This window comes from Pongo abelii, chromosome 20 (genome assembly GCF_028885655.2).
Source record: "Pongo abelii isolate AG06213 chromosome 20, NHGRI_mPonAbe1-v2.0_pri, whole genome shotgun sequence".
NCBI lineage: Eukaryota > Metazoa > Chordata > Mammalia > Primates > Hominidae > Pongo > Pongo abelii.
The window spans coordinates 48,006,754-48,025,514 of NC_072005.2; the positions used below are offsets into that span (position 1 = coordinate 48,006,754).

At 51.2% G+C, this 18,761-nt stretch overlaps 2 protein-coding genes across 10 annotated transcripts in view; one reads left to right on the plus strand and one right to left on the minus strand.

The window, feature by feature from the left end:
- Nucleotides 1-18,761, plus strand: part of LOC103888610 (CEA cell adhesion molecule 6) — a 913,736-nt gene that overhangs the window by 335,537 nt on the left and 559,438 nt on the right. The window lies entirely within an intron of this gene.
- POU2F2 (POU class 2 homeobox 2) overlaps nucleotides 2,155-18,761 on the minus strand; it is an 89,971-nt gene continuing 73,364 nt past the window's right edge. For 5 of the 9 annotated variants that reach the window (XM_054540524.2, XM_054540527.2, XM_054540528.2 and 2 more), the window contains 10 exons: nucleotides 13,372-13,477; nucleotides 13,183-13,274; nucleotides 9,737-9,898; nucleotides 9,443-9,584; nucleotides 9,200-9,348; nucleotides 8,941-9,117; nucleotides 7,482-7,548; nucleotides 5,747-5,948; nucleotides 5,545-5,618; nucleotides 2,155-5,269 (listed from right to left, as the gene is read on the minus strand). In XM_054540524.2, the coding sequence (XP_054396499.1) occupies nucleotides 4,938-5,269; nucleotides 5,545-5,618; nucleotides 5,747-5,948; nucleotides 7,482-7,548; nucleotides 8,941-9,117; nucleotides 9,200-9,348; nucleotides 9,443-9,584; nucleotides 9,737-9,898; nucleotides 13,183-13,274; nucleotides 13,372-13,477 (1,503 nt within the window). In that variant the 3' untranslated portion in view covers nucleotides 2,155-4,937. The remainder of the gene's footprint in view (nucleotides 5,270-5,544; nucleotides 5,619-5,746; nucleotides 5,949-7,481; nucleotides 7,549-8,940; nucleotides 9,118-9,199; nucleotides 9,349-9,442; nucleotides 9,585-9,736; nucleotides 9,899-13,182; nucleotides 13,275-13,371; nucleotides 13,478-18,761) is intronic. The other 4 variants (XM_054540532.2, XM_054540530.2, XM_024237149.3 and 1 more) reach the window with 3 other exon arrangements.

Consider the following 18,761-nt stretch of genomic DNA (forward strand, 5'->3'; position numbering starts at 1 on the left):
TGAAAGGGAGGCTAACTTGGTGAGGATGGAGGAAAGGCAGGTCTACTCCAGGGCTGATTTCTGGATGCTGGTTCTTGGGCACCCTTGCCTTGTACTTGCCACCCCCTCCAACTTCACCCACACCCATTCCAACCTGGTCATTCTGGGTGGTGAAAGACACCCACACCAGAACGGGCTGCGCCAATCAGGTCTTTACGAAGTAGGGTGGTCACCTTGCCCTAGTGGAGCCCTGGATTTGGAAGGTGATGGTGGCAGCAGTGGGACAAGAGGCCAGAAAGGGGTTGAAAGTTCAGGCCCCTGCTCTTCCTAAAGATTCCTCGCCCTTTCCCCACCCTGCCATTATCCAAAGGCCCTCTACGAGTTGCCGAGAGAGGCCCCCAGTCACCCTGCAATTATATAAATAAATAAATACTGAGCCCCTGGGTTTGGGGGACATATTGGGGGAGGGGCAGCAAGGATAGAGGACAGGAAAGAGAGGAAGGGGAGGGAGGCAGAAGGGAGGGGTCACAGACATAGTAAATAGTTGTCTCCGTCTCAGCAACACTTCTCTCTGGATTTTTCTCTCCTTTTGTTTGTTTAACAAGGAGCTAACAATTCAAGGACAAATACTTAAAAATATACATTATTTTTTCTTTGTTTCCGCCTTTGTCATCGTCGTCTTGCTTTGGAGACTGCTGAGGTCAAAGTTTAAACCGCATGAAGGACCTGCGGCTTGGAGTTTTTGTGTATTTTTTTTTTTAATTTTTATTTTTAAATTTTTTTCACTTTTTTTCCCAACATATAAAAAGGTAGCGGAGTTGTCTGTGGGTTTTTTTTTTTTTTAATGGTTAAATCTTTGGTTTGTTTCTTTTTTCTCTTGGAGGCCTTTATCTCTCGCACTTGCCTTTCCCACTCAGAGACCAGTGGGGGCCCGCGTGTCTCAATCTTGCTGTCTGTCTCACTCTCTCTCTCACTCAGGTCCCCCTACCCTGGGCTAGAGGAAGAGAGAGGCACCCTGGTATTCGGGTGGGTTAGAAAAACTAGTCAGGTCAAGAGGTCACCCTGACTTGGCTAGTCCCTCGCCAGATCTCCCCAGGGCTTGGAGAGCCCCTCGTGGCCTTCTCCAGGGAGATGGATGGAAAACTCATATCCTTCCCCTCCTCCTGATCTCAGCCCCAACTCCTACTGGGGCTTGGGTTCCCCATCCCTACCCACCCCCACACACACACCCACCCCACCCCCCAGAAGAGAACAGAGAGAGGTGGTTTAGTTACTGGCATCAATTTTTTTTTTTTTTTGGCACAATGAAAAGGCCCACCATTAGGGTAGACCCAGTCTCTGTCCCTCCCTTAAGTAGGAGGTCAGGGTTGGGGAGAAGAGAAATTCAGAGGGCTCCCCACTGCTCCAATCCACTCATCTCTCCTCTCTTTCTAGCCCAGGCCCTTGGCCCCCAACCTCGGACATCTAACCTAGCCCATAACCTAGCCTGGGGTTTCCCTCCCCATCCCCCACATAAAGCTCCCCAGCCCTCCAACTCTCTCGCTCACACACAGACACACGGACACAGGCTCTGTACAGACCACAAAATAAAAACGATGAGATAGTTTTGTTTCCCGGAGTCGAGACGGGGGACCAGAGTGTAAGGGGCAGATGGGGGTGGGGGGCATGAATTCCCCCATCACCTTCCCAACCCTGGCTCCCTCCAGCCCCCCAGCCCCTTGCCCTGGCTGGCCCCCAGCCAACGATATTTGGTTTCCTTTTTTTAACATTAAAGTTCTATGAGGTATTTGGTGCCTTATCTCGAGTCCTCGGGGGAGGGGGGCCCAGGGGGGAGACCTGGGGCTCACCTGCCCCTCCCTCCCTCCTACCCCCTTCCCAATATTTGGTTTCACAGCTGTAGTTAAAGCTTGGGATTTGGTTATTTTCCCCCCTCCCAGGAATTTTCTTTTTTCTTGTTTTTCTTTTCCTAGGTGTGAGGGTTGGATGGGGAGGGTCCCCAGCACCCCCAGCTGCACAGGGGTCCCTCCACCAACATCAGGGCATCTGCCCCATCCCTGCCCCCTGCTCCTCCTCTCCTCTTTACCCCACTCCCACATACTGGGGTGGGGAGAGGTCCCAGGTGGTGGGACTTGATGGGGAGGAAGCAGGATGAAGTGGGTGGTGGTGAGTCCTGGATTTTCTTTCCTTTTTTTTTTTTCTCCTTTTTGGTCTAGAATCAGTTTTTGTTTGAGTCATCTCCACCATGCCTTCCATGCTGCCTGTCTTCTTGGAGGGGGTTTTTGGTTGTAATTCCTTTCATTTTGCTCTGCTCAAATGTCCTTCCTATTTGGTCAGGAGCCCTTGGCCCCCTCTCCACCCTTGGGCTGGGGCCCAAGCCCTCTTGCCAGTCCCTTCTCTCTTCAGGAAATAAACATGGACAAACTCAGAGGTAGGGTAAGGGCAGGGAGTCGTTCAGCGGAGATGCTTACATTCCGGCGAGGATGGGTAGATGAGGTGCCAGGCCCCATCGTGCCAGGGGTGGGAGGGGCGGCTACTTCACCACTGCCCAGACAAGGCACCCAGAGGCCCCTGCAATGGCCGAGTCTCTGCTGCCTCCGTTGCCCAGCCCAACAGTTTCATTTCCCGGGTGGGAGAAGGGAGACAAGGAAAAAAGAGAACGCTGAGGCCTGGAGCTCCATCTGCCTCTCCTCAGAGTGTCCGGCAGAAAGTGGAAGCTGCCCAGGCCAAAGCCCTGCGGTCTCAGGGCTCTCCCATCTCTCTGCTCCTGCCCAACGAGGGGCGGGGGCCACACTACGGCTGTCAGGCCCCACCCTGATTTCAATGGCTCGTGTCCTTCACTGCAACACTTTGGTTTGAGGAGAGACACAGAAAGAACAAGATTGAGAGAGGAGAGAGGAGAGCAAAGGGAGAGAGAGGAGATAGGAAGGAGGAGAGAAGAGAGGAAGGAGGGGAGGAGAGAGGTCAGACAAAAGAGAACCGAAAAAGAAATCAAAGGAGGAATCAAACCACCCGAAAGTTGTTAAGTTTTCCTTCATCTGTTCTTTTTGCTTTCTTACTCCTTTTTTTCCTGTCTTTTTTTAAAGCTTTTTCAGTTGATTTGGGAGGGGAGTTTGGGGCTCTTCACCCCTGTCCCTGACACCCTCTCTCAGCCCCGCCCACCCGCTTCCATCTGCCCTGGCCGAGGGACAGGCCCTGCCCCAGCCGCCCCCTCCAGCTTTCCCAAAGACGACGTCCATGAGGTATTTGTGAAGAGAAAGAAGCATCCGTCCTTCCGTCCGCCTTGGGGAACAAGGGCCTGGACCACCGGTGCAGGGGCTTGGCTCCGCCTCGCGGTTCCGTCTTATTCTTGAAGAGTCCTCATCTTCTTTCCCTTTTATATATATATATATATATATATATATATATATATACACACACACATATATATATGTATGTGTATCTATATATATATAAATTCTTTTTTTCTAGTTTAAATTTATTGTTTGTTTCTGTTTTTTTGGTTTTTGGTTCAAAACTTTGTTGGCCTCCACAATAGCAGGAGGGCAGGGTAGCTCCCAGTGGCGTCTCTCCTCTGTCCGTCGTCAGTGGAGACGTGTCCGGGGCTGGTCAAACACAGGGTCCAGCCAAGACTTGTGGAGGTCTCGTGGGAGTGGTGGCCACCACCGCGCCCTGTCAGATGGGGACCACAGGCTGTGGCACTGTCCCCACCCCATGGACCCTGATGGGGATGCCATCTCGAGGAACCCCACCACTGGGGTGTGTGCGTGTGTGCATGTGGGGGGAGGGAGAGGCATTCGCCAGTACCAGAGGGGCACAGGGTGGGAAAAGCGAGGTGAGTTCTCTTTTTGGTTTCTGGTTAATGTCAAAGAACGTGAAGGATCCCACGGATAGGCACTGGAATATGAATTTTTTTTTTTTTCAGGGAAACAGACAGGATGGAAAAAGACAACTGAATGCCCTCAACTGAATGTCTTCATCCCCTCTTGCCTGAAACTTCCACCTTCCCATAGGCTGGGGAGGGAGTCGATTCCAGAGCAGAGGAGGGTGACAGGGTTGAGGAGGGACTTGTGAGAGCTAGAACTTGGCAAAATGGCCTAGCCCACCCTTCAAAGGGGAAAAGAGGGAGGAACAGGGGATGAAAAGTTGTCCACAGGCCTTCCCTTGAACTCTCCCCTGGCTGGGGGGAGGGAGGAGGTTAAAGCAAGACCCCCTGCCCAGGTGGGGAGAGCTGGGGGCCAGGGGAGAAGGGGACACATGGTAGGGACACATTCTGTTGAGCACAATGCTAAAAATTCTGTACATCCTTTGGATGAAGCTACTGAATATTTGGTGTAAGGTTGTTCAGGCCCTTTCTCTTTCACCTTCTGGAAAAGAACATTTGGTGGGTGGTGCTAAGCCCCAGCCCATCTGCCCAGGCTGTGCCCTGTCTTCGCTGGCCCAGGGCTGGGGGCCGGGACTAGGAAGCTGGCATCTTCTCTTTTTCCTTCTGTAGCCCCCACGGGGGAGGCAGGGTCGGGGGTTGGTCCCACAGCCAGGGCTCGGTGGCATGAGGTCTGACCTGCTGGAGGCTTCTCCGCCCCTGGCCGGGGTTTTTATTTGGCGTCGTAGCAGTGAGGGTGAGCACGCTGAGGTCTGGCTCGCGACTGGTTTTTTGGTTTGTTTGATTTTGTGGGGTTTTTTTTTTTTGGTTTGTTTTTGGTTTTTTTGTTTGTTTTTCACCTCTGGTTCCTTTGGGGCAGCTGGTTTCTGTTGTGATTATTTTTGGTTTTCTCTTTTGTTGGTTAGTTTCTTTCCTTTTTTTTTTTTTTTTTTGGTTGGTTGGTTTTTTTGGTCTTTCCTCCCTTGTCACTCCTGCTCCGAGGACCCTCTGTGTCCCCACCACTGGCCTCCTCGCCCTCTTCCCAGGCAAGGGACCAAGGCAGGGATCAGAGGAATGTGAGGGGAGGCATGGTTGGCCCTCACTCAGGTTTGGACCCTGCCTCAGGCCCCCCTGGACCTCCAGGGGTCTGTGCTGCCGTCTCGCTGCAAGTGGAGGAGGAGGAGGATGAGGATGAAGAGGATGAGGAGAGGCCAGGAGACTTGCTGGAGATGGAGGCTGCCACGGCCGCAGCCGCTGCTGAGACCAGGCCCACACCAGGTGGGGTGCTGAGCAGGGGCAGCCCAGCATGGTTCAAGAAGAGCGGCGAGGTCACCAGGCCGGGGCTCCCCGGGGCTGCGCCGGCTGCCCCCAGCACCAGATTCCCGCTGCCATCAAGGCTGGTAAGGGGCAGGGTTCCACCAGAGGCCAGGGCTGGCGGGGAGAGAGAGAGGCTGGGCTGGGGGCACGCCGGGCCAGGGGAGACCTTTGCCTTCCAGCATCCTGCCCAGAGTGCCCCCCATCTCCCCATCAATCCCACTGACCCCCATCAGCACCCCTCACACCTTCCCCAAAGGTGAGATGGGTATGAAGAGGCGAGCAATGCAGTGAGCAGGGGCGGGATGGCATGGCTGGAGCAGCAATGGCAGGGCTCGAGGCCCCAGAGGATAGGGCTAGTGACGATGGGTGTGACATGAGGCAGCACGCACCTTGGATAGTGGCCAAAGGGTTGTTGCTCATGAGGGCTGGACTCAGCCCGGAGCTCAACCCCACCATTGTGCTTCTGCAAGAGGCAAAGCAGAGGCATTAGCAGGGGCAGGGACCTGCCAACATAACTGGGGTGCAGCTCCCCACCCTAGAAGCAGCAGCAACCCTGCTTCTCCCCACAGGTTCCCACCTGCACCCACTTACCCCGTGCTGGGGTTCAGGCCTGACAAGCCGATAGCCGAGTGGCTGCCTTGAGGGCTGGGGTTTGTGCTGTTGGTGGTGGCCGGGGGTGGGGGAGTGACAGAGGGGATGGAATTGAGGGGGGGCGCAGCCCCGCCCCCGCCCCCACCCCCTCCAGCTGTCCGGCTGGGGTGGAGCGTCCCCACAGCTGAGGATAAGGTAGTAACTGCCAGAGAGAGACAGAAAGATGGGGTCTTCAGCTTCCACTCGTCCCCCACTGAGGAACCTGGAGTCAACTCCTACTTGTCCTCCCGCCCAGCTCACGCAGCATCTCCTCAGTCAGAACAGCCTTAGACCTCCCTGCCCAGAGTCATTTCCCTGTGCCTCTGCCATGGAGACCCCTGTCATAACAATGGAAGTCAGAGCAGCTGCTTCCTGCTGAGCCCTGGCACTCTACACTCCCTGCCCTGAACCACTTTTTTACCGACTAGAAATGGGGGCGCCCAGGAGACAAAGCCCTATGGCTCCCTCTAGGGGCTGGGGAGGGGCAAAGGGTGCCAGGCACACTGCCACAGCTGAGGGATGGGCAACCTGGCAGGGGCTGAGGGCCCAGACTCAGCCAGACTGCTGGGGTAGAAACTCCTGGCTCTGTTTCATCCCAGCGGTGCCCTTGGGTGAGTGCCTTAACCTCTCTGACCTTCAGATCCCTTGTCTGGAAAATGGGGATAATAATAGAACCTATCTCATAAAATGAGTTTGAGAATTAAGTCAGTCAGTGCAGTTTAGAAAGAGCTTAGTACAGTGCCAAGCAAGCACTTACTACTTTATAAATCTCCACTTACTATTTTCTAGCCTGGGAAGGGGCAATATGTTGTTTTATGTGTATATATATTATGTGTATATATATTATGTGTGTGTGTATATATATATAAATATATATATATATATATATTTTTTTTTGAGATGGAATCTCACTCTGTCACCAGGCTAGAGTGCAGTGGTGTGATCTCAGTTCACTGCAACCTCCTCCTCCTGGATTCAAGTGATTCTCCTGCCTCAGCCTCCCGAGTAGCTGGGATTACAGACACATACCACCACGCCCAGCTAATTTTTGTATTTTTAGTAGAGACAGGGCTTCCCATGTTGGCCAGGCTAGTCTTGAACTCCTGACCTCAGGTGATCCGCCTGCCTTGGCCTCCCAAAGAGCTGGGATTATAGGCATGAGCTACCACACCCAGCCAATTTTATATTATTATTATATATACAGTGTATAACTATACATATAAACCTGCCGTGTCCCAGGAAGAGGGAGGGGAACTCTGGGTACAAGACTATGTATGTATGCATGTATGTGTGTATATGTACATACACATACACTCTTACATACATGTATTTATATCTTTTTATGTATTACACATTCATAATAATTTTATAAAAACTAAGGCTTAGAAGGATAAAGTAAGCGCTTGAATTCACACAGCTTAAAAATGACAGAGGCCAGGCACAAAACTCAAGTGCCTCACCTTTTACCAGGCCCATGCTTTTCTCATATGAAATCGTGAAGCAGATTAAAGCTGAGTTGCTCCTGCAGAGGAGGGGTGAGTCCTGTCCTCTTCCCACTGTCTCTCCCATTCCCCCACCCACACTCCCTGGGTCCAGTCTTGAGGCCCATGGACACCCAGAGCCACTTGGGAACCTCAGGCTCCAGCCTGTGCCACATCCTCTCAGTCCCCCCTCACCATTTTCTGCCCTCCCTGACCTGTTGTGCTCAGACTGCTGGAAGCTTGGGACAACGGTAAGGTCCCCGCGCCCCCTTGGGGTGTGACCTGAGGAGAGAAGAAAGGAGGTATGGTTAGCCACTGTCTGCCAGCAGCTCCCGTGATGCTCCCTGCAGGACCTCACTCCTCTGTCCCAGGATGGGGGCAGGGGGCTTTGGCACAATGCTGCATTTGTATTATTCCACATGCTTTCTTCACACTTGCCCTAGCTGATCCTGAGCCACAAGCAGAAAGGGCTAATTCTCCACTGAGAACACTCCCCACCTCTCTTCTGACACCGCCCCATCTGGCTAGTCTCTGCAGGGTTGCGTCCTGTCTGAAGTGACTGCACCGGAAGAGTGGCTGCTCTACATGCTCCTGCTATTGTTGGTTCTGCAAAACTAAAACTTTTTCCCTGGACAAGCAAACACCACCCTTTTACCAGTGGGGTTGGCAAGCAATGAATGAGAGACTGTTCAAAGTGACCCAGGCAGGGAAAGAGCAGATCTAAAGTGCGAGGCTAAATGGATGCATATCTTTGCATTAGGGTGTTGAGATGTCATATTACTTGATTTTCTGGGACCATCTACCAGCTTCCTTCTTGGCCACCCCACCTCCAGTCTCACCTTTGCATCAGCCCCAGAAACCTCACTAAATGTAACTCTCTCCTTCCCCAGCTCAAAACCACGCCTTACCTCCTCACTGCCCATGGTTCAAGTTCCAGCTCTTCACTGTAAAACTTGGGGTACATGCCCCCACTCCTTCCCCAACCTCATTCATATAAACTGCAGCACCAACCACACTAAATTGCACTGGAGTTTCTCAAATTGGGCTGGGCACACCCTGGCTTCTAGGCCTTAGTACACACTGGTCCAGGAAGGCTCTTTGCCTTCTTGTGGCTGGCTAACTCTCCCTTGTCCTTTAGAACTCAGTTCAGACAGTGCCTCCTTCACACTGATGGGGGCGGGGGCTCCTCTCTGGAGCATCACAGCTCTTTCCAGAAATGGAAATAAAGGGATGGGATAAAGGATGTACCGGCTGTGTCTGATATCAAGTGGGCCTGTGTATAGCTATGGACCTGAGAGTACACCCATGGGTGTGACAATTTCCCTGAACGGCAAATAAGTGCCTTTCCCTGCCTCCGTGTGGTTGTGAGCCTGTGTGTTCTAACCTGGACCATGTCCCTGGACATATATCCCTTCCTGTGTGGCTATGGCACTGTGATAACTCTGTGTCTGGCTATGTCGGTGTGTATCTAGGGGTGCTTGTATCCCCCACGTAAGACCACAGCTCCCTGGAAACTGTCCTGGTGTGACTGTGCCCATCTACGTGATGGCCTGTCTCCAAGAGTGACTCTTCTTGCCTCTGTTCTAGGCTCTGTGGACAACCAGGTAGGGTGGGCTTCACACAGGTGCCTGCGGAGCTCTGTGGTCTCCCACCCCCCAGGCGGGCTCTTGGTACCATATGCGGGCTGTAGCTGGCCGGCTTCCCCGGGCTGGGCAGCATGGGGGCCGCACTGCAGGGGTTGATGCGTTTCTCCTTCTGGCGCCGGTTGCAGAACCAGACGCGGATCACTTCCTTCTCCATGTGCAGCTGCTCGGCGATCAGCAGGATCTCCTCTGAGGTAGGCTTCTGGTTCTGCAGGCAGAGGGCTCGTTAGCCCGGGGCCCACCGCCCGCCACCCCTCAGGTGCGGGCCACCCAGGAGAGGGGGGCCTCACCGCTAGAAAACTCTTTTCTAAGGCGAAGCGGACGTTTGTCTCGATGCTGGTCCTCTTCTTGCGTCTCCGGCCGGGCAGCCCGTCGAAACCCAGGCTGGGGCTGCTCAGCTGGTTGGGGCTGGGCAGGCTTGAGTCCACAGACATAGTCTCTGTGCGCCGGGGGAGACGTGAGCATGAGAAGGCGCCTCCCGCGGCCACCGGCCACTGCCCGCCCCCTAAGCGGGAACCCCAGCCTAGTCCCACCTGCGTCGTTGAGCCACTTCTCCAGGAGGGGCTTGAGTTTGCACATGTTCTTGAAGCTCAGGTTGAGGGCCTCGAAGCGGGAAATGGTCGTCTGGCTGAAGTCGTTGCCGTAGAGCTTGCCCATGGCCAGGCCCACATCACCCTGGGCCAGTGGGGCCGGGAAGGGGCGGAGGTCAGGATGCGGCCTTCAGGCACTGGGCCCGCTCCGCACACCCACTGGCCACGCCCCTCGCGGCATCTATCAACTGGCCACGCCCCCACGCCCACCGCCCAGCCTGCAAGGTGCCTCCAGACCTGCGTGAAGCCCAGCTTGATGCGGCGTTGCTTGAAGGTGCGAGCGAATTGCTCCAGCTCCTCCAGATCACTGGGCTCCTCGGGGTGGGATGGTGGCTCCAAGCATTTAGGGGGCTGCGGGTGCGAGAGGTGCGGGTCGGGCAGCGTAGGGCGGGTCACGGCCTGGTGGGGTGGGCAGGTGGGTGGGATGCAGGGCGGAGGACCAGGATGGGGCTCAGCGATGGGTGCACAGTCCCCCTCCCGCCCTCTTCGCCCCTGCGCTCCATCCGCCGCCTGCACTCATCCCGCCTTCCTCCACAAGCACTGTCAATCCCTTTAAAGGTCCCTCCACATGCACTGTTAATCCCTTTAAAGGTCCCACTCTGCTGCCCTACATGGGTTTCCTCGTTGCCTGGGACTCTCTGCACTGTCCCTTCACGCCTGCAAACTCCCAGAAGGAGCAGCCAGCTTTTTGTGCCAGGGCTCTTTCCCTGGAGCCTGAGGCAGTGGTTCATCCTCATCTCAACCTGGGAATCAAGGACTGGCCCTGCCACCAAATCACTGCTTAGCCCAGGCCTCACTTTCCCACTCTGCAGGATGGGAACAATCACTGCTGTTCTGTCTACCCAATGGGGCTGTTGAGAGAATCAGGTTAAAAATGAGTAGGTCGTGCAGACCCATGGACTGTACAAGGCCAAGAGTGAACCCTAATGTCAACTATGAACTTTAGGTAATAGTGATGTGTCAGTGTAGGTTCATCACCTGTTACACTTGTACCACTCTGGTTGGGGATGTAGATATTGCGGGAAGCTGTGCATGCATGCGTAGGGGCAGAGATAGATGGGGTATCTCTATATCTTCCACTCAGTTTTGCTGTGAATCTAAAACAGCTCTTAAGAAATTAAGTCCTAAGCAATGAGTAGATTGCAAATAAAGTAAAATTTAAAAAAAAAAAGGAATGGGAGGGCAATTAGGGAGATTTACAAAAAAGCAACAGCTCTATCTGGGATTCTTCATTGCCCTAAAAATAAAGGATATGAAGCAGGTGGTGGGTACAGGGATGTTTGTCGCTCAGGTCCTTTATCCATTATTCTCCAAAGTGCTGGGGCAGATGTTTAGGAATTTTTCAGTTTTTTTTTTTTTTTTTGAAATGGAGTTTCACCCTTGTTGCCTACGCTGGAATGCAATGATGTGATCTTGGCTCGCCATAACCTCTGCCTCCTGGGTTCAAGTGATTCTCCTGCCTCAGCCTCCCAAGTAGCTGGGATTATAAGCATACGCCACCACACCCGGCTAATTTTGTATTTTTAGTAGAGATGGGGTTTCTTCATGTTGGTCAGGCTGGTCTTGAACTCCCGACCTCAGGTGATCCACCCGCTTTGGCCTCCCAAAGTGCTGGGATTACAGGAGTGACCACTGCGCCCTGCCTTTTTTTTTTTTTTTTTTTTTGTATAAATTTAAGGACAGCCGGGTGCAATGGCTCACACCTGTAATCCCAATACTTTAGGAAGCCAAAGTGGGAGGATCGTTTGAGCACAGGAATTTGAGACTAGCCTGGGCAACATGGTGAAACCCTATCTCTACAAAAATTTTAAAAATTAACCAAGCATGTGGGGCGTGACTGTAGTACCAGCAACTCAGGAGGGCTGGGGACTGCTTCACTTGAGCCCAGGAGGCTGAGGCTGCAGTAAGCTGTGATCACACCATTGCACTCCAGCCTGGGTGACAGAGTAAGACCCTGTCTCAAACAAAAAACAAAATGTTAAGGGGTACAAGTGTAATTTTGTTACACAAATGTATTGTGTAGTGATGAAGCGTAGGCTTTTAGTGTATCCATCACCCAAACAGTGTACATTGTACCCATTAAGTAATTTCTGATCATCCACCCACTCTCACCCCTCTCAGGTTTTGTTGTTGTTGTTGTTTTAGAGACCAGTCTCGCTATGTTGCCCAGGCTGGCCTCAAACTCCTGGGCTCAAGTGATCCTCTTGCCTCAGGCTCACAAGTAGCTGAGACTATAGGCATGCACCACTGTGCCTGTTTCAGTTTTCAGAAAACCTACATAGGAAGCCAGGCACAGTGGCTCATGCCTGTAATCCCAGCACTTTAGGAGGCCGAGGTAGGTGGATCACCTGAAGTCAGGAGTTCGAGACCAGCTTGGCCAACATGGTGAAACCCCATCTCTACTAAAAATACAAAAATTAGCTGGGTGTGGTGGCACATGCCTGTAATCCCAGCTACTTGGGAGGCTGAGGCAGGAGAATCGCTTGAACCCGGGAGGCAGAGGGTGCAGTGAACTGATATTGAGCCACTGCACTCCAGCCTGGGCAACAGAGCGAGACTCCATCTCAAAAAAAAAAAAAAAAAAAAAGAAAAAGAAAGAAAGCAAGCCTACATAGGATGTATATCATAGATAATGTGGCCGCCACCCCCACCAGGGTCAAGGATATTACTCCATAATCAGATACAGTAACAGTTTTGCAGCAGCAAAAATGCCATACCAAGAGGGACAAAGAAAAGTCATATACTGGCTCATATCATGGCAGGGCAGGTTTTGCAGTCAAATGAGTTCTCATGCCAATGGTGCAAGAACAACTTGACTTTCTGAGCATTTGGGATTTCAGAACTGCAGTTAAGACCTGTATTAGTCTCTATTCTCTTCAGTCAGTCCTTCTGAAATAGTTCACATATATTTTTTTAAAGGGCTATAAAAAATGGGTCAAAAAAACTTTGAAATTCATAAAAGGTAGTGAAAATTATCATTAAAGTCTAGCACTCAGGCAGCAAATTGAAAGAAAGGCCTTGGGGTCCAGGTGCCAAGGTGGCCTGGAGAGCTGGCACCCTCTCTAAGGGGCCTCTGTTCCTGCCAGTGGCCAGGCCAACAGCTCACTGCGCCAAGCTACCACACAGACACAGGTACAGCCCTGCCAGATTTTCTGGCTTATCAAGAGGAGCTGGCAATGTGGTGCTTTCTGGGAATTTAGTTGACAACCGCCAAATAAAAGACACCTGTGGGCCTTGTTTTCAGTCTCCAGTCTGGGAAGTGGATGTGAAATAATCACCTAACGAATGCCTTGTTCAGAGAATCCTCCATTGCAGTGCTGGAAGAGGCCCGAGGCATTTGTAGCCTAAAGGCTCGCAGCCCCCTGCAATTTTGTGTGTTTTTACACGTGAGCATTTTGGGGGAATGGGGATCAGATCTAAATCTTTCATCATATTCTCAAAGGAGCCCAAGTGCTTGAAAGGGTTAAGAACCACTTGTCTGGGCCAGCTCCCCTCATTCTATAGAGGAAGAGGCTGACCCAGACAGGGAGATGGGCTTGCCTGAGGTCTCACAGCGAATCACTGGCAGAGTGTGGCTGGGTCAAATGGAAAGGAGACTCCCACTCACCCCCGACCCCTGTTTACCCAGCTTTCAGCAGGCCTTGCTGCTGGCCTGGCCTGGTGCACTCAATGGACAGTCTCACCTGTGTGGGAAGCCCGGCCCGGGTCTGGGAGGTCAGAAGAGCTCCCTGGGTTTGCTGAGGTAGCTGGAATAGATTTGGTGTCGGTAGCAGGCCTGGAGAGACAAGGGGAAATACACAGGGTGAGGGGGAGGGGAAGGTGAGGAAGTTCTGTGGAGGCGTCAAGGAGGCCATCTGGGGTGGGGGCCTTACCTGGCTGGCTCTGCTGGGCCTGCGGTAGCAGGAACTGAGCAGGTGGCTGGAGGTGGTGGCCTGGCACAAGCACCAGCTGCTGGAGCTGGAGGAGCTGCTGTATGTCCTGGCAGGGAGCGGGGTGGACAGAAAGACAGCCTGAGTCCTGGCTGGGTTTCATCCTCTCTGCATCATCTGAACCCTGAGGGGCTGAAACCAGGAAGCTGCTCCACGTGGCGATCTGGCACTGGGCAGTGAGGGATCGTCCACTCGGTCTCTGAATGGCATCCCTGAGCTAAGGGCACCCAGAGGCTTCTCTCTACCATGGGGTACCAGAGAGTCCCAACTGGGCAGTCCTGGGAGGGCTCACTCTTTATTTACCCTTTCTTTCTTTCTTTTTTTTTTTTTTTTTTTGAGACAGAGTCTCGCTCTGTCGCCCAGGCTGGAGTGCGGTGGCGTGATCTCGGCTCACTGCAAGCTCCGCCTCCTGGGTTCATGCCATTCTCCTGCCTCAGCCTCCCAAGTAGCTGGGACTACAGAGTGCCCGCCACCACTCCCAGCTAATTTTTTGTATTTTTAGTAGAGACAGTTTCACCATGATAGCCAGGATGGTCTCAATCTCCTGACCTCGTGATCTGCCTGCCTCAGCCTCCCAAAGTGCTGGGATTATAGGCGTGAGCCACCGCACCTGGCTACCCTTTCTTTCTTGATGAAATATTTGCCTTGTTTTAACATTTCCACAGAACAAATAGAATCATTTAAAAATGTAAGTCAGGCCGGGTGTGGTGACTCATGCCTATAATCTCAGCAATTTGGGAGGCTGAGGCAGGCGGACACACCTGAGGCCAGGCATTTAACACCAGCCTGGCCAACATGGCAAAATCTTGTCTCTACTAAAAATACAAAATTAGCCAGGTGTGGTGGTACACGCCTGTAGTCCCAGCTACTCCGGAGGCTGATGCAGGAGAATTGCTTGAACCCAGGAGGCATAGGTTGCAGCAAGCCGAGATCACGCCCCTTCACTCCAACCTGGGTGACAGAGCAAGACTCTGTCTCAAAAATAAATAAATAAATAAATAAATAAATAAATAAATAAATAATAAAATTGTAAACCAGACCAGGTCTTTCCTCCTTTACAAACACTCCTGGCCGGGCACGGTGGCTCACACCTGTAATCCCAGCAATTTGGAAGGCCGAGCCGGGCGGATCACGAGGTCAGGAGATCGAGACCATCCTGGCTAACACAGTGAAACCCTGTCTCTACTAAAAATACAAACAATTAGCCAGGCATGGTGGCACACACTTGTAGTCCCAGCTACTCAGGAGGCTGAGGCAGGAGAATCGCTTGAACCCGGAGGCAGAGATTGCAATGAGCCGAGATCATGCCACTGTGTCTTTGCACTCCAGCCTGGGTGACAGAGCAAGACTCTGTCTCAAAAAACAAAACAAAACAAACAAACAAAAAACACTCCCAAGGCAAATGATTTCATGTCTGGAATTAGCTTTAAAATACTCCAGCAAATAGTGTAAATTAGTACAACCACTTTGGGAAGCTCTTTAGCACTGTTATAGGTTGCAGTGTCTCCCCCCACTCCCTGCCACCCCCCAAAAAGATATGTTGGAGTCCTAACCCCCAGAACCTCAAAGATTAACCTTATTTGGAGATAGGGTCTTTGGCAGATGATCAAGTTAAAATGAGGTCATTAGGGTGGGCTCTAATCCTATATGACTTGTGTCCTTATAAAAAGGGCAAATTTGGACATAGACATGGATAACGGGAAGATGATGTGAAGAGACACAGGGAAAAGACAGCCACCTGCAAGCCAAGGAGAGAGGCCTGGAACAGATCTCTCCCTCACAGCCCTCAGAAAGGACAGATCCTTCCCTCACAACCCTGCTGACAGCTTGACTTCTGACTTCCAGCCTCCAGAACTGTGAGGCAATATATTTATCTCAAGTCACCCAGTTTGTGGTTCTTTGTTTTGGCAGCCCTAGCAAACAAATATAGGCGCTATCTGAGAAAGCTGGCTGGGCTTGGTGGCTCATGCCTGTAATCCCAGCACTTTGGGAGGCCGAGGCGGGAGGATCACGAGGTCAGGAGTTTGAGACCAGCCTGGCCAACATAGTGGAACCCCGTCTCTACTAAAAATACAAAAAATTAGCTGGGCATGGTGGCGGGTGCCTGTAATCCTAGCTGCTTGGGAGGCTGAGGCAGGAGAATCGCTTGAAGCCGGGAGGCAGAGGTTGCAGTGAGTTCACATTGTGCCACTGCACTCCAGCTCGGGCAACAGTGCGAGACTCCATCTCAAAAAAAAAAAAAAAAAAAAGAAAGCTGAACATACACCACCCTTATGACCCAGCAACTCGATTCCTGCATGTAACCCACCACACATGTGTCTGTGTTTACCACAAGACGTGTACTACAATGTTCACATGGACCACTTGAAATAGGCAGGACTTGAAGATAGCCCAAGTGCACACAGCAGTAGAATAGGTAAAGCAACTGTTTCAGTGGAAGCTACAGCAACGAGAATGAGCAGTCCACAAGTCATGGTTACATACCACAACATAGACTTCCCAAACATAATCAGTGAGAGAGCTAGTCATGACAGAGAACATCCTGTACGATTCTAATGGTTGAAGTTTGGGGAGTAAAGACTGAAAAGGGACACCAGGGGGCTTCTGGGAGCTGGCCACATTATCTCTAGATCTGGGTACCAGTTCCATGGGAGTGCTTATAGCTGTATACCTATGATTTGTGCACCTTTATATATGCATTATATTTTAATAAAAGTATTTTTTAAGACAGGGCCAGGCACAGTGGTATGTGCCTGTAATCCCAGCACCTTGGGTGGTTGAGGCAGGAGGACTGCTTGAGGCCAGGAGTTCAATACCAGCCTGGGCAACATAGTGAGACCCCCATCTCAAAAAAAAAATAAATCTTGTTTGTATAGTGGTGAGTAAAAAATAAAGTAAAATAAAGGGAAAAAAGGGGGGATGAGGTAGGGAAAGAGGGAGAGGAAAAAAAATCCAATCCTCCACCCACCAAAAAAAGTGAGGAGTTTAGATGAAATCCTATTTGCCAATAGGACTGGCAAAATGTTGATATCTATTGAGCTTGGTGAAGAGTACATGGGGTTCATGACATAATTCTCTCTACTTTTATGTTTAAACATTTCTGAAAGAAAAAGCAAAACCGCCTTACACACACAATCCAATGGCTTCTCATAGCCCTCAACAATGCAAACAAAACCGCTCACCTGCCCACAAGTCCCTTCATACTGAGGCCTATGCTCGTCTCCCTGCTCATCTCCCACCGCCCTCTCCCTCCTTGGCTGTGCTCCAGCCATTTAGCCCTTTTCTGTTTTTTTTTTTCAAATGCACCAAGCTTATTCCTGCCTCAGGGCCTTTACACATGCTGTTCCCTCTACTGGGCAGTTCTACTTCTGACACTAGTGCCTGGGTTCTAACACAAAGTCACCCTCTCAGAGGTGCCCTCTTTGACCACCCAGTCTATACCAGCCCCCGGCCCAGCCTCTCCTTATCACCCCATTTCATCTCCCTCACAAGGCTTATCACCATCTCCAGGCATCGCTCCTCCTGTTTACTCATTCATGACATGCCCCTCTCACTGGAACGTCAGCTCCATGAGAGCATGATCTTGACTGTTTCAGTCACCGCTGTATCCTCAGTGCCTAGAACAGCACCTGGCACCCAGTAGGTGTTCCACATAGATATGTTAATGAACCAAGACTGATGCTTCATCATTTACTTGGCAAATTTTATGTAGAGTTGAAAGCTATAACATGTTACTTACAATTTTTTCCTTCTGGGAAATTGTGGGGTTTGGCACATGCCCCTCAATTCTTCCCAATGCTATTATTCTAAAGACCAATTTGATGTGCCAGGAAGTGAACAAACTGGGAAAATATATAAGCAATTCAACAGAAGGGGCTCATTTCTTTTTTTTTTTTTTTTTTTTTTTTTTTTTTTTTTTTTTTTTTTTTTTTTTTTGAGACGGAGTCTGGCTCTGTAGCCCAGGCTGGAGTGCAGTGGCGCGATCTCGGCTCACTGCAAGCTCCGCCTCCCGGGTTCACGCCATTCTCCTGCCTCAGCCTCCCGAGTAGCTGGGACTACAGGCGCCCGCCACTACGCCGGGCTAATTTTTTGTATTTTTAGTAGAGACAGGGTTTCACCGTGTTAGCCAGGATGGTCTTGATCTCCTGACCTCATGATCCACCTGCCTCGGCCTCCCAAAGTGCTGGGATTACAGGCGTGAGCCACCGCACCCGGCCTCTTTTTTTTTTTTCTTTTTTTTTGAGATGGAGTCTCGCTCTGTTGCCCAGGCTGGAGTGCAGTGGCACCATCTCGGCTCACTGCAAGCTCTGCCTACTGGATTCACACCATTCTCCTGCCTCAGCCTCCCAAGTAGCTGGGAATACAGGCACCTGCCACCACGCCCGGCTAATTTTTTTGTGTTTTTATTAGAGACGGGGTTTCACCGTGTTAGCCAGGATGGTCTCGATCTCCTGACCTCGTGATCCTCCTGCCTCGGCCTCCCAAAGAGCTGGGATTACAGGTGTGAGCCACCCCGCCCAGCCCAGAAGGGGCTCATTTCTTTAATATACAAAGAGCGATTTTGCAAATAACTCTATATAATTAAAAAAGAAGAAGAAGAAAATAGTGATTACAAATCCATAAGTAAAAAACTGACAACCCAGTAGTAATGTGGCTGACAGACAGGTCTGGAGAGTGCCCAGTGAAATTAATGCGAACAGCTCTGGATGGAAATACACTCAGATTCACTCGCAATAAGATAAACACGACTGCAATTGCACTGAGATATCATTTTTACCTCTCAGATCACCAAATATAAAAATAGTGTGTAATACCACATTGGGGAGTGTGGGGAAACACACATTCTTGTACGTGCTGGTGAGAGGGTGATTTGGCAATGTGTATCAAAATTACAACTGCACACAGCCTTCAACTCAGCCATTCCACTGCTAAAAATTTATCTATTCTCACTCTAGAAGGCTGGGAATAGCCTTCTAGAGAGGTGCAAAATGACCTCTCTAGAAGGTTATTCCCAGCAGCAAGTGGCATTCTGGCAAAAGAGTAGAAGGTAGCTGAGCATGCAGCAAGACAGGACAGGTTGGATGAATGAGGGTAGAGTTCTACAGTGGAATACTATGCAGTCATCAGCAAGAATGAGGAGTCTCTTTGTGTCCTGATATGGAACAATTTGCAGGATGTCCTGTTGAGTGGAAAGCTCAAGAGGCAGAACAGAGGGTATGAGGTGGTATTGTTTGTGTCACACACACAAAAAGAGTAGATCTGGATATTTGCTCGGGTATGCATAGTTGATGTCTGGAAAACCATACCAGAAGGCCACGCTGTAAATCCATTCA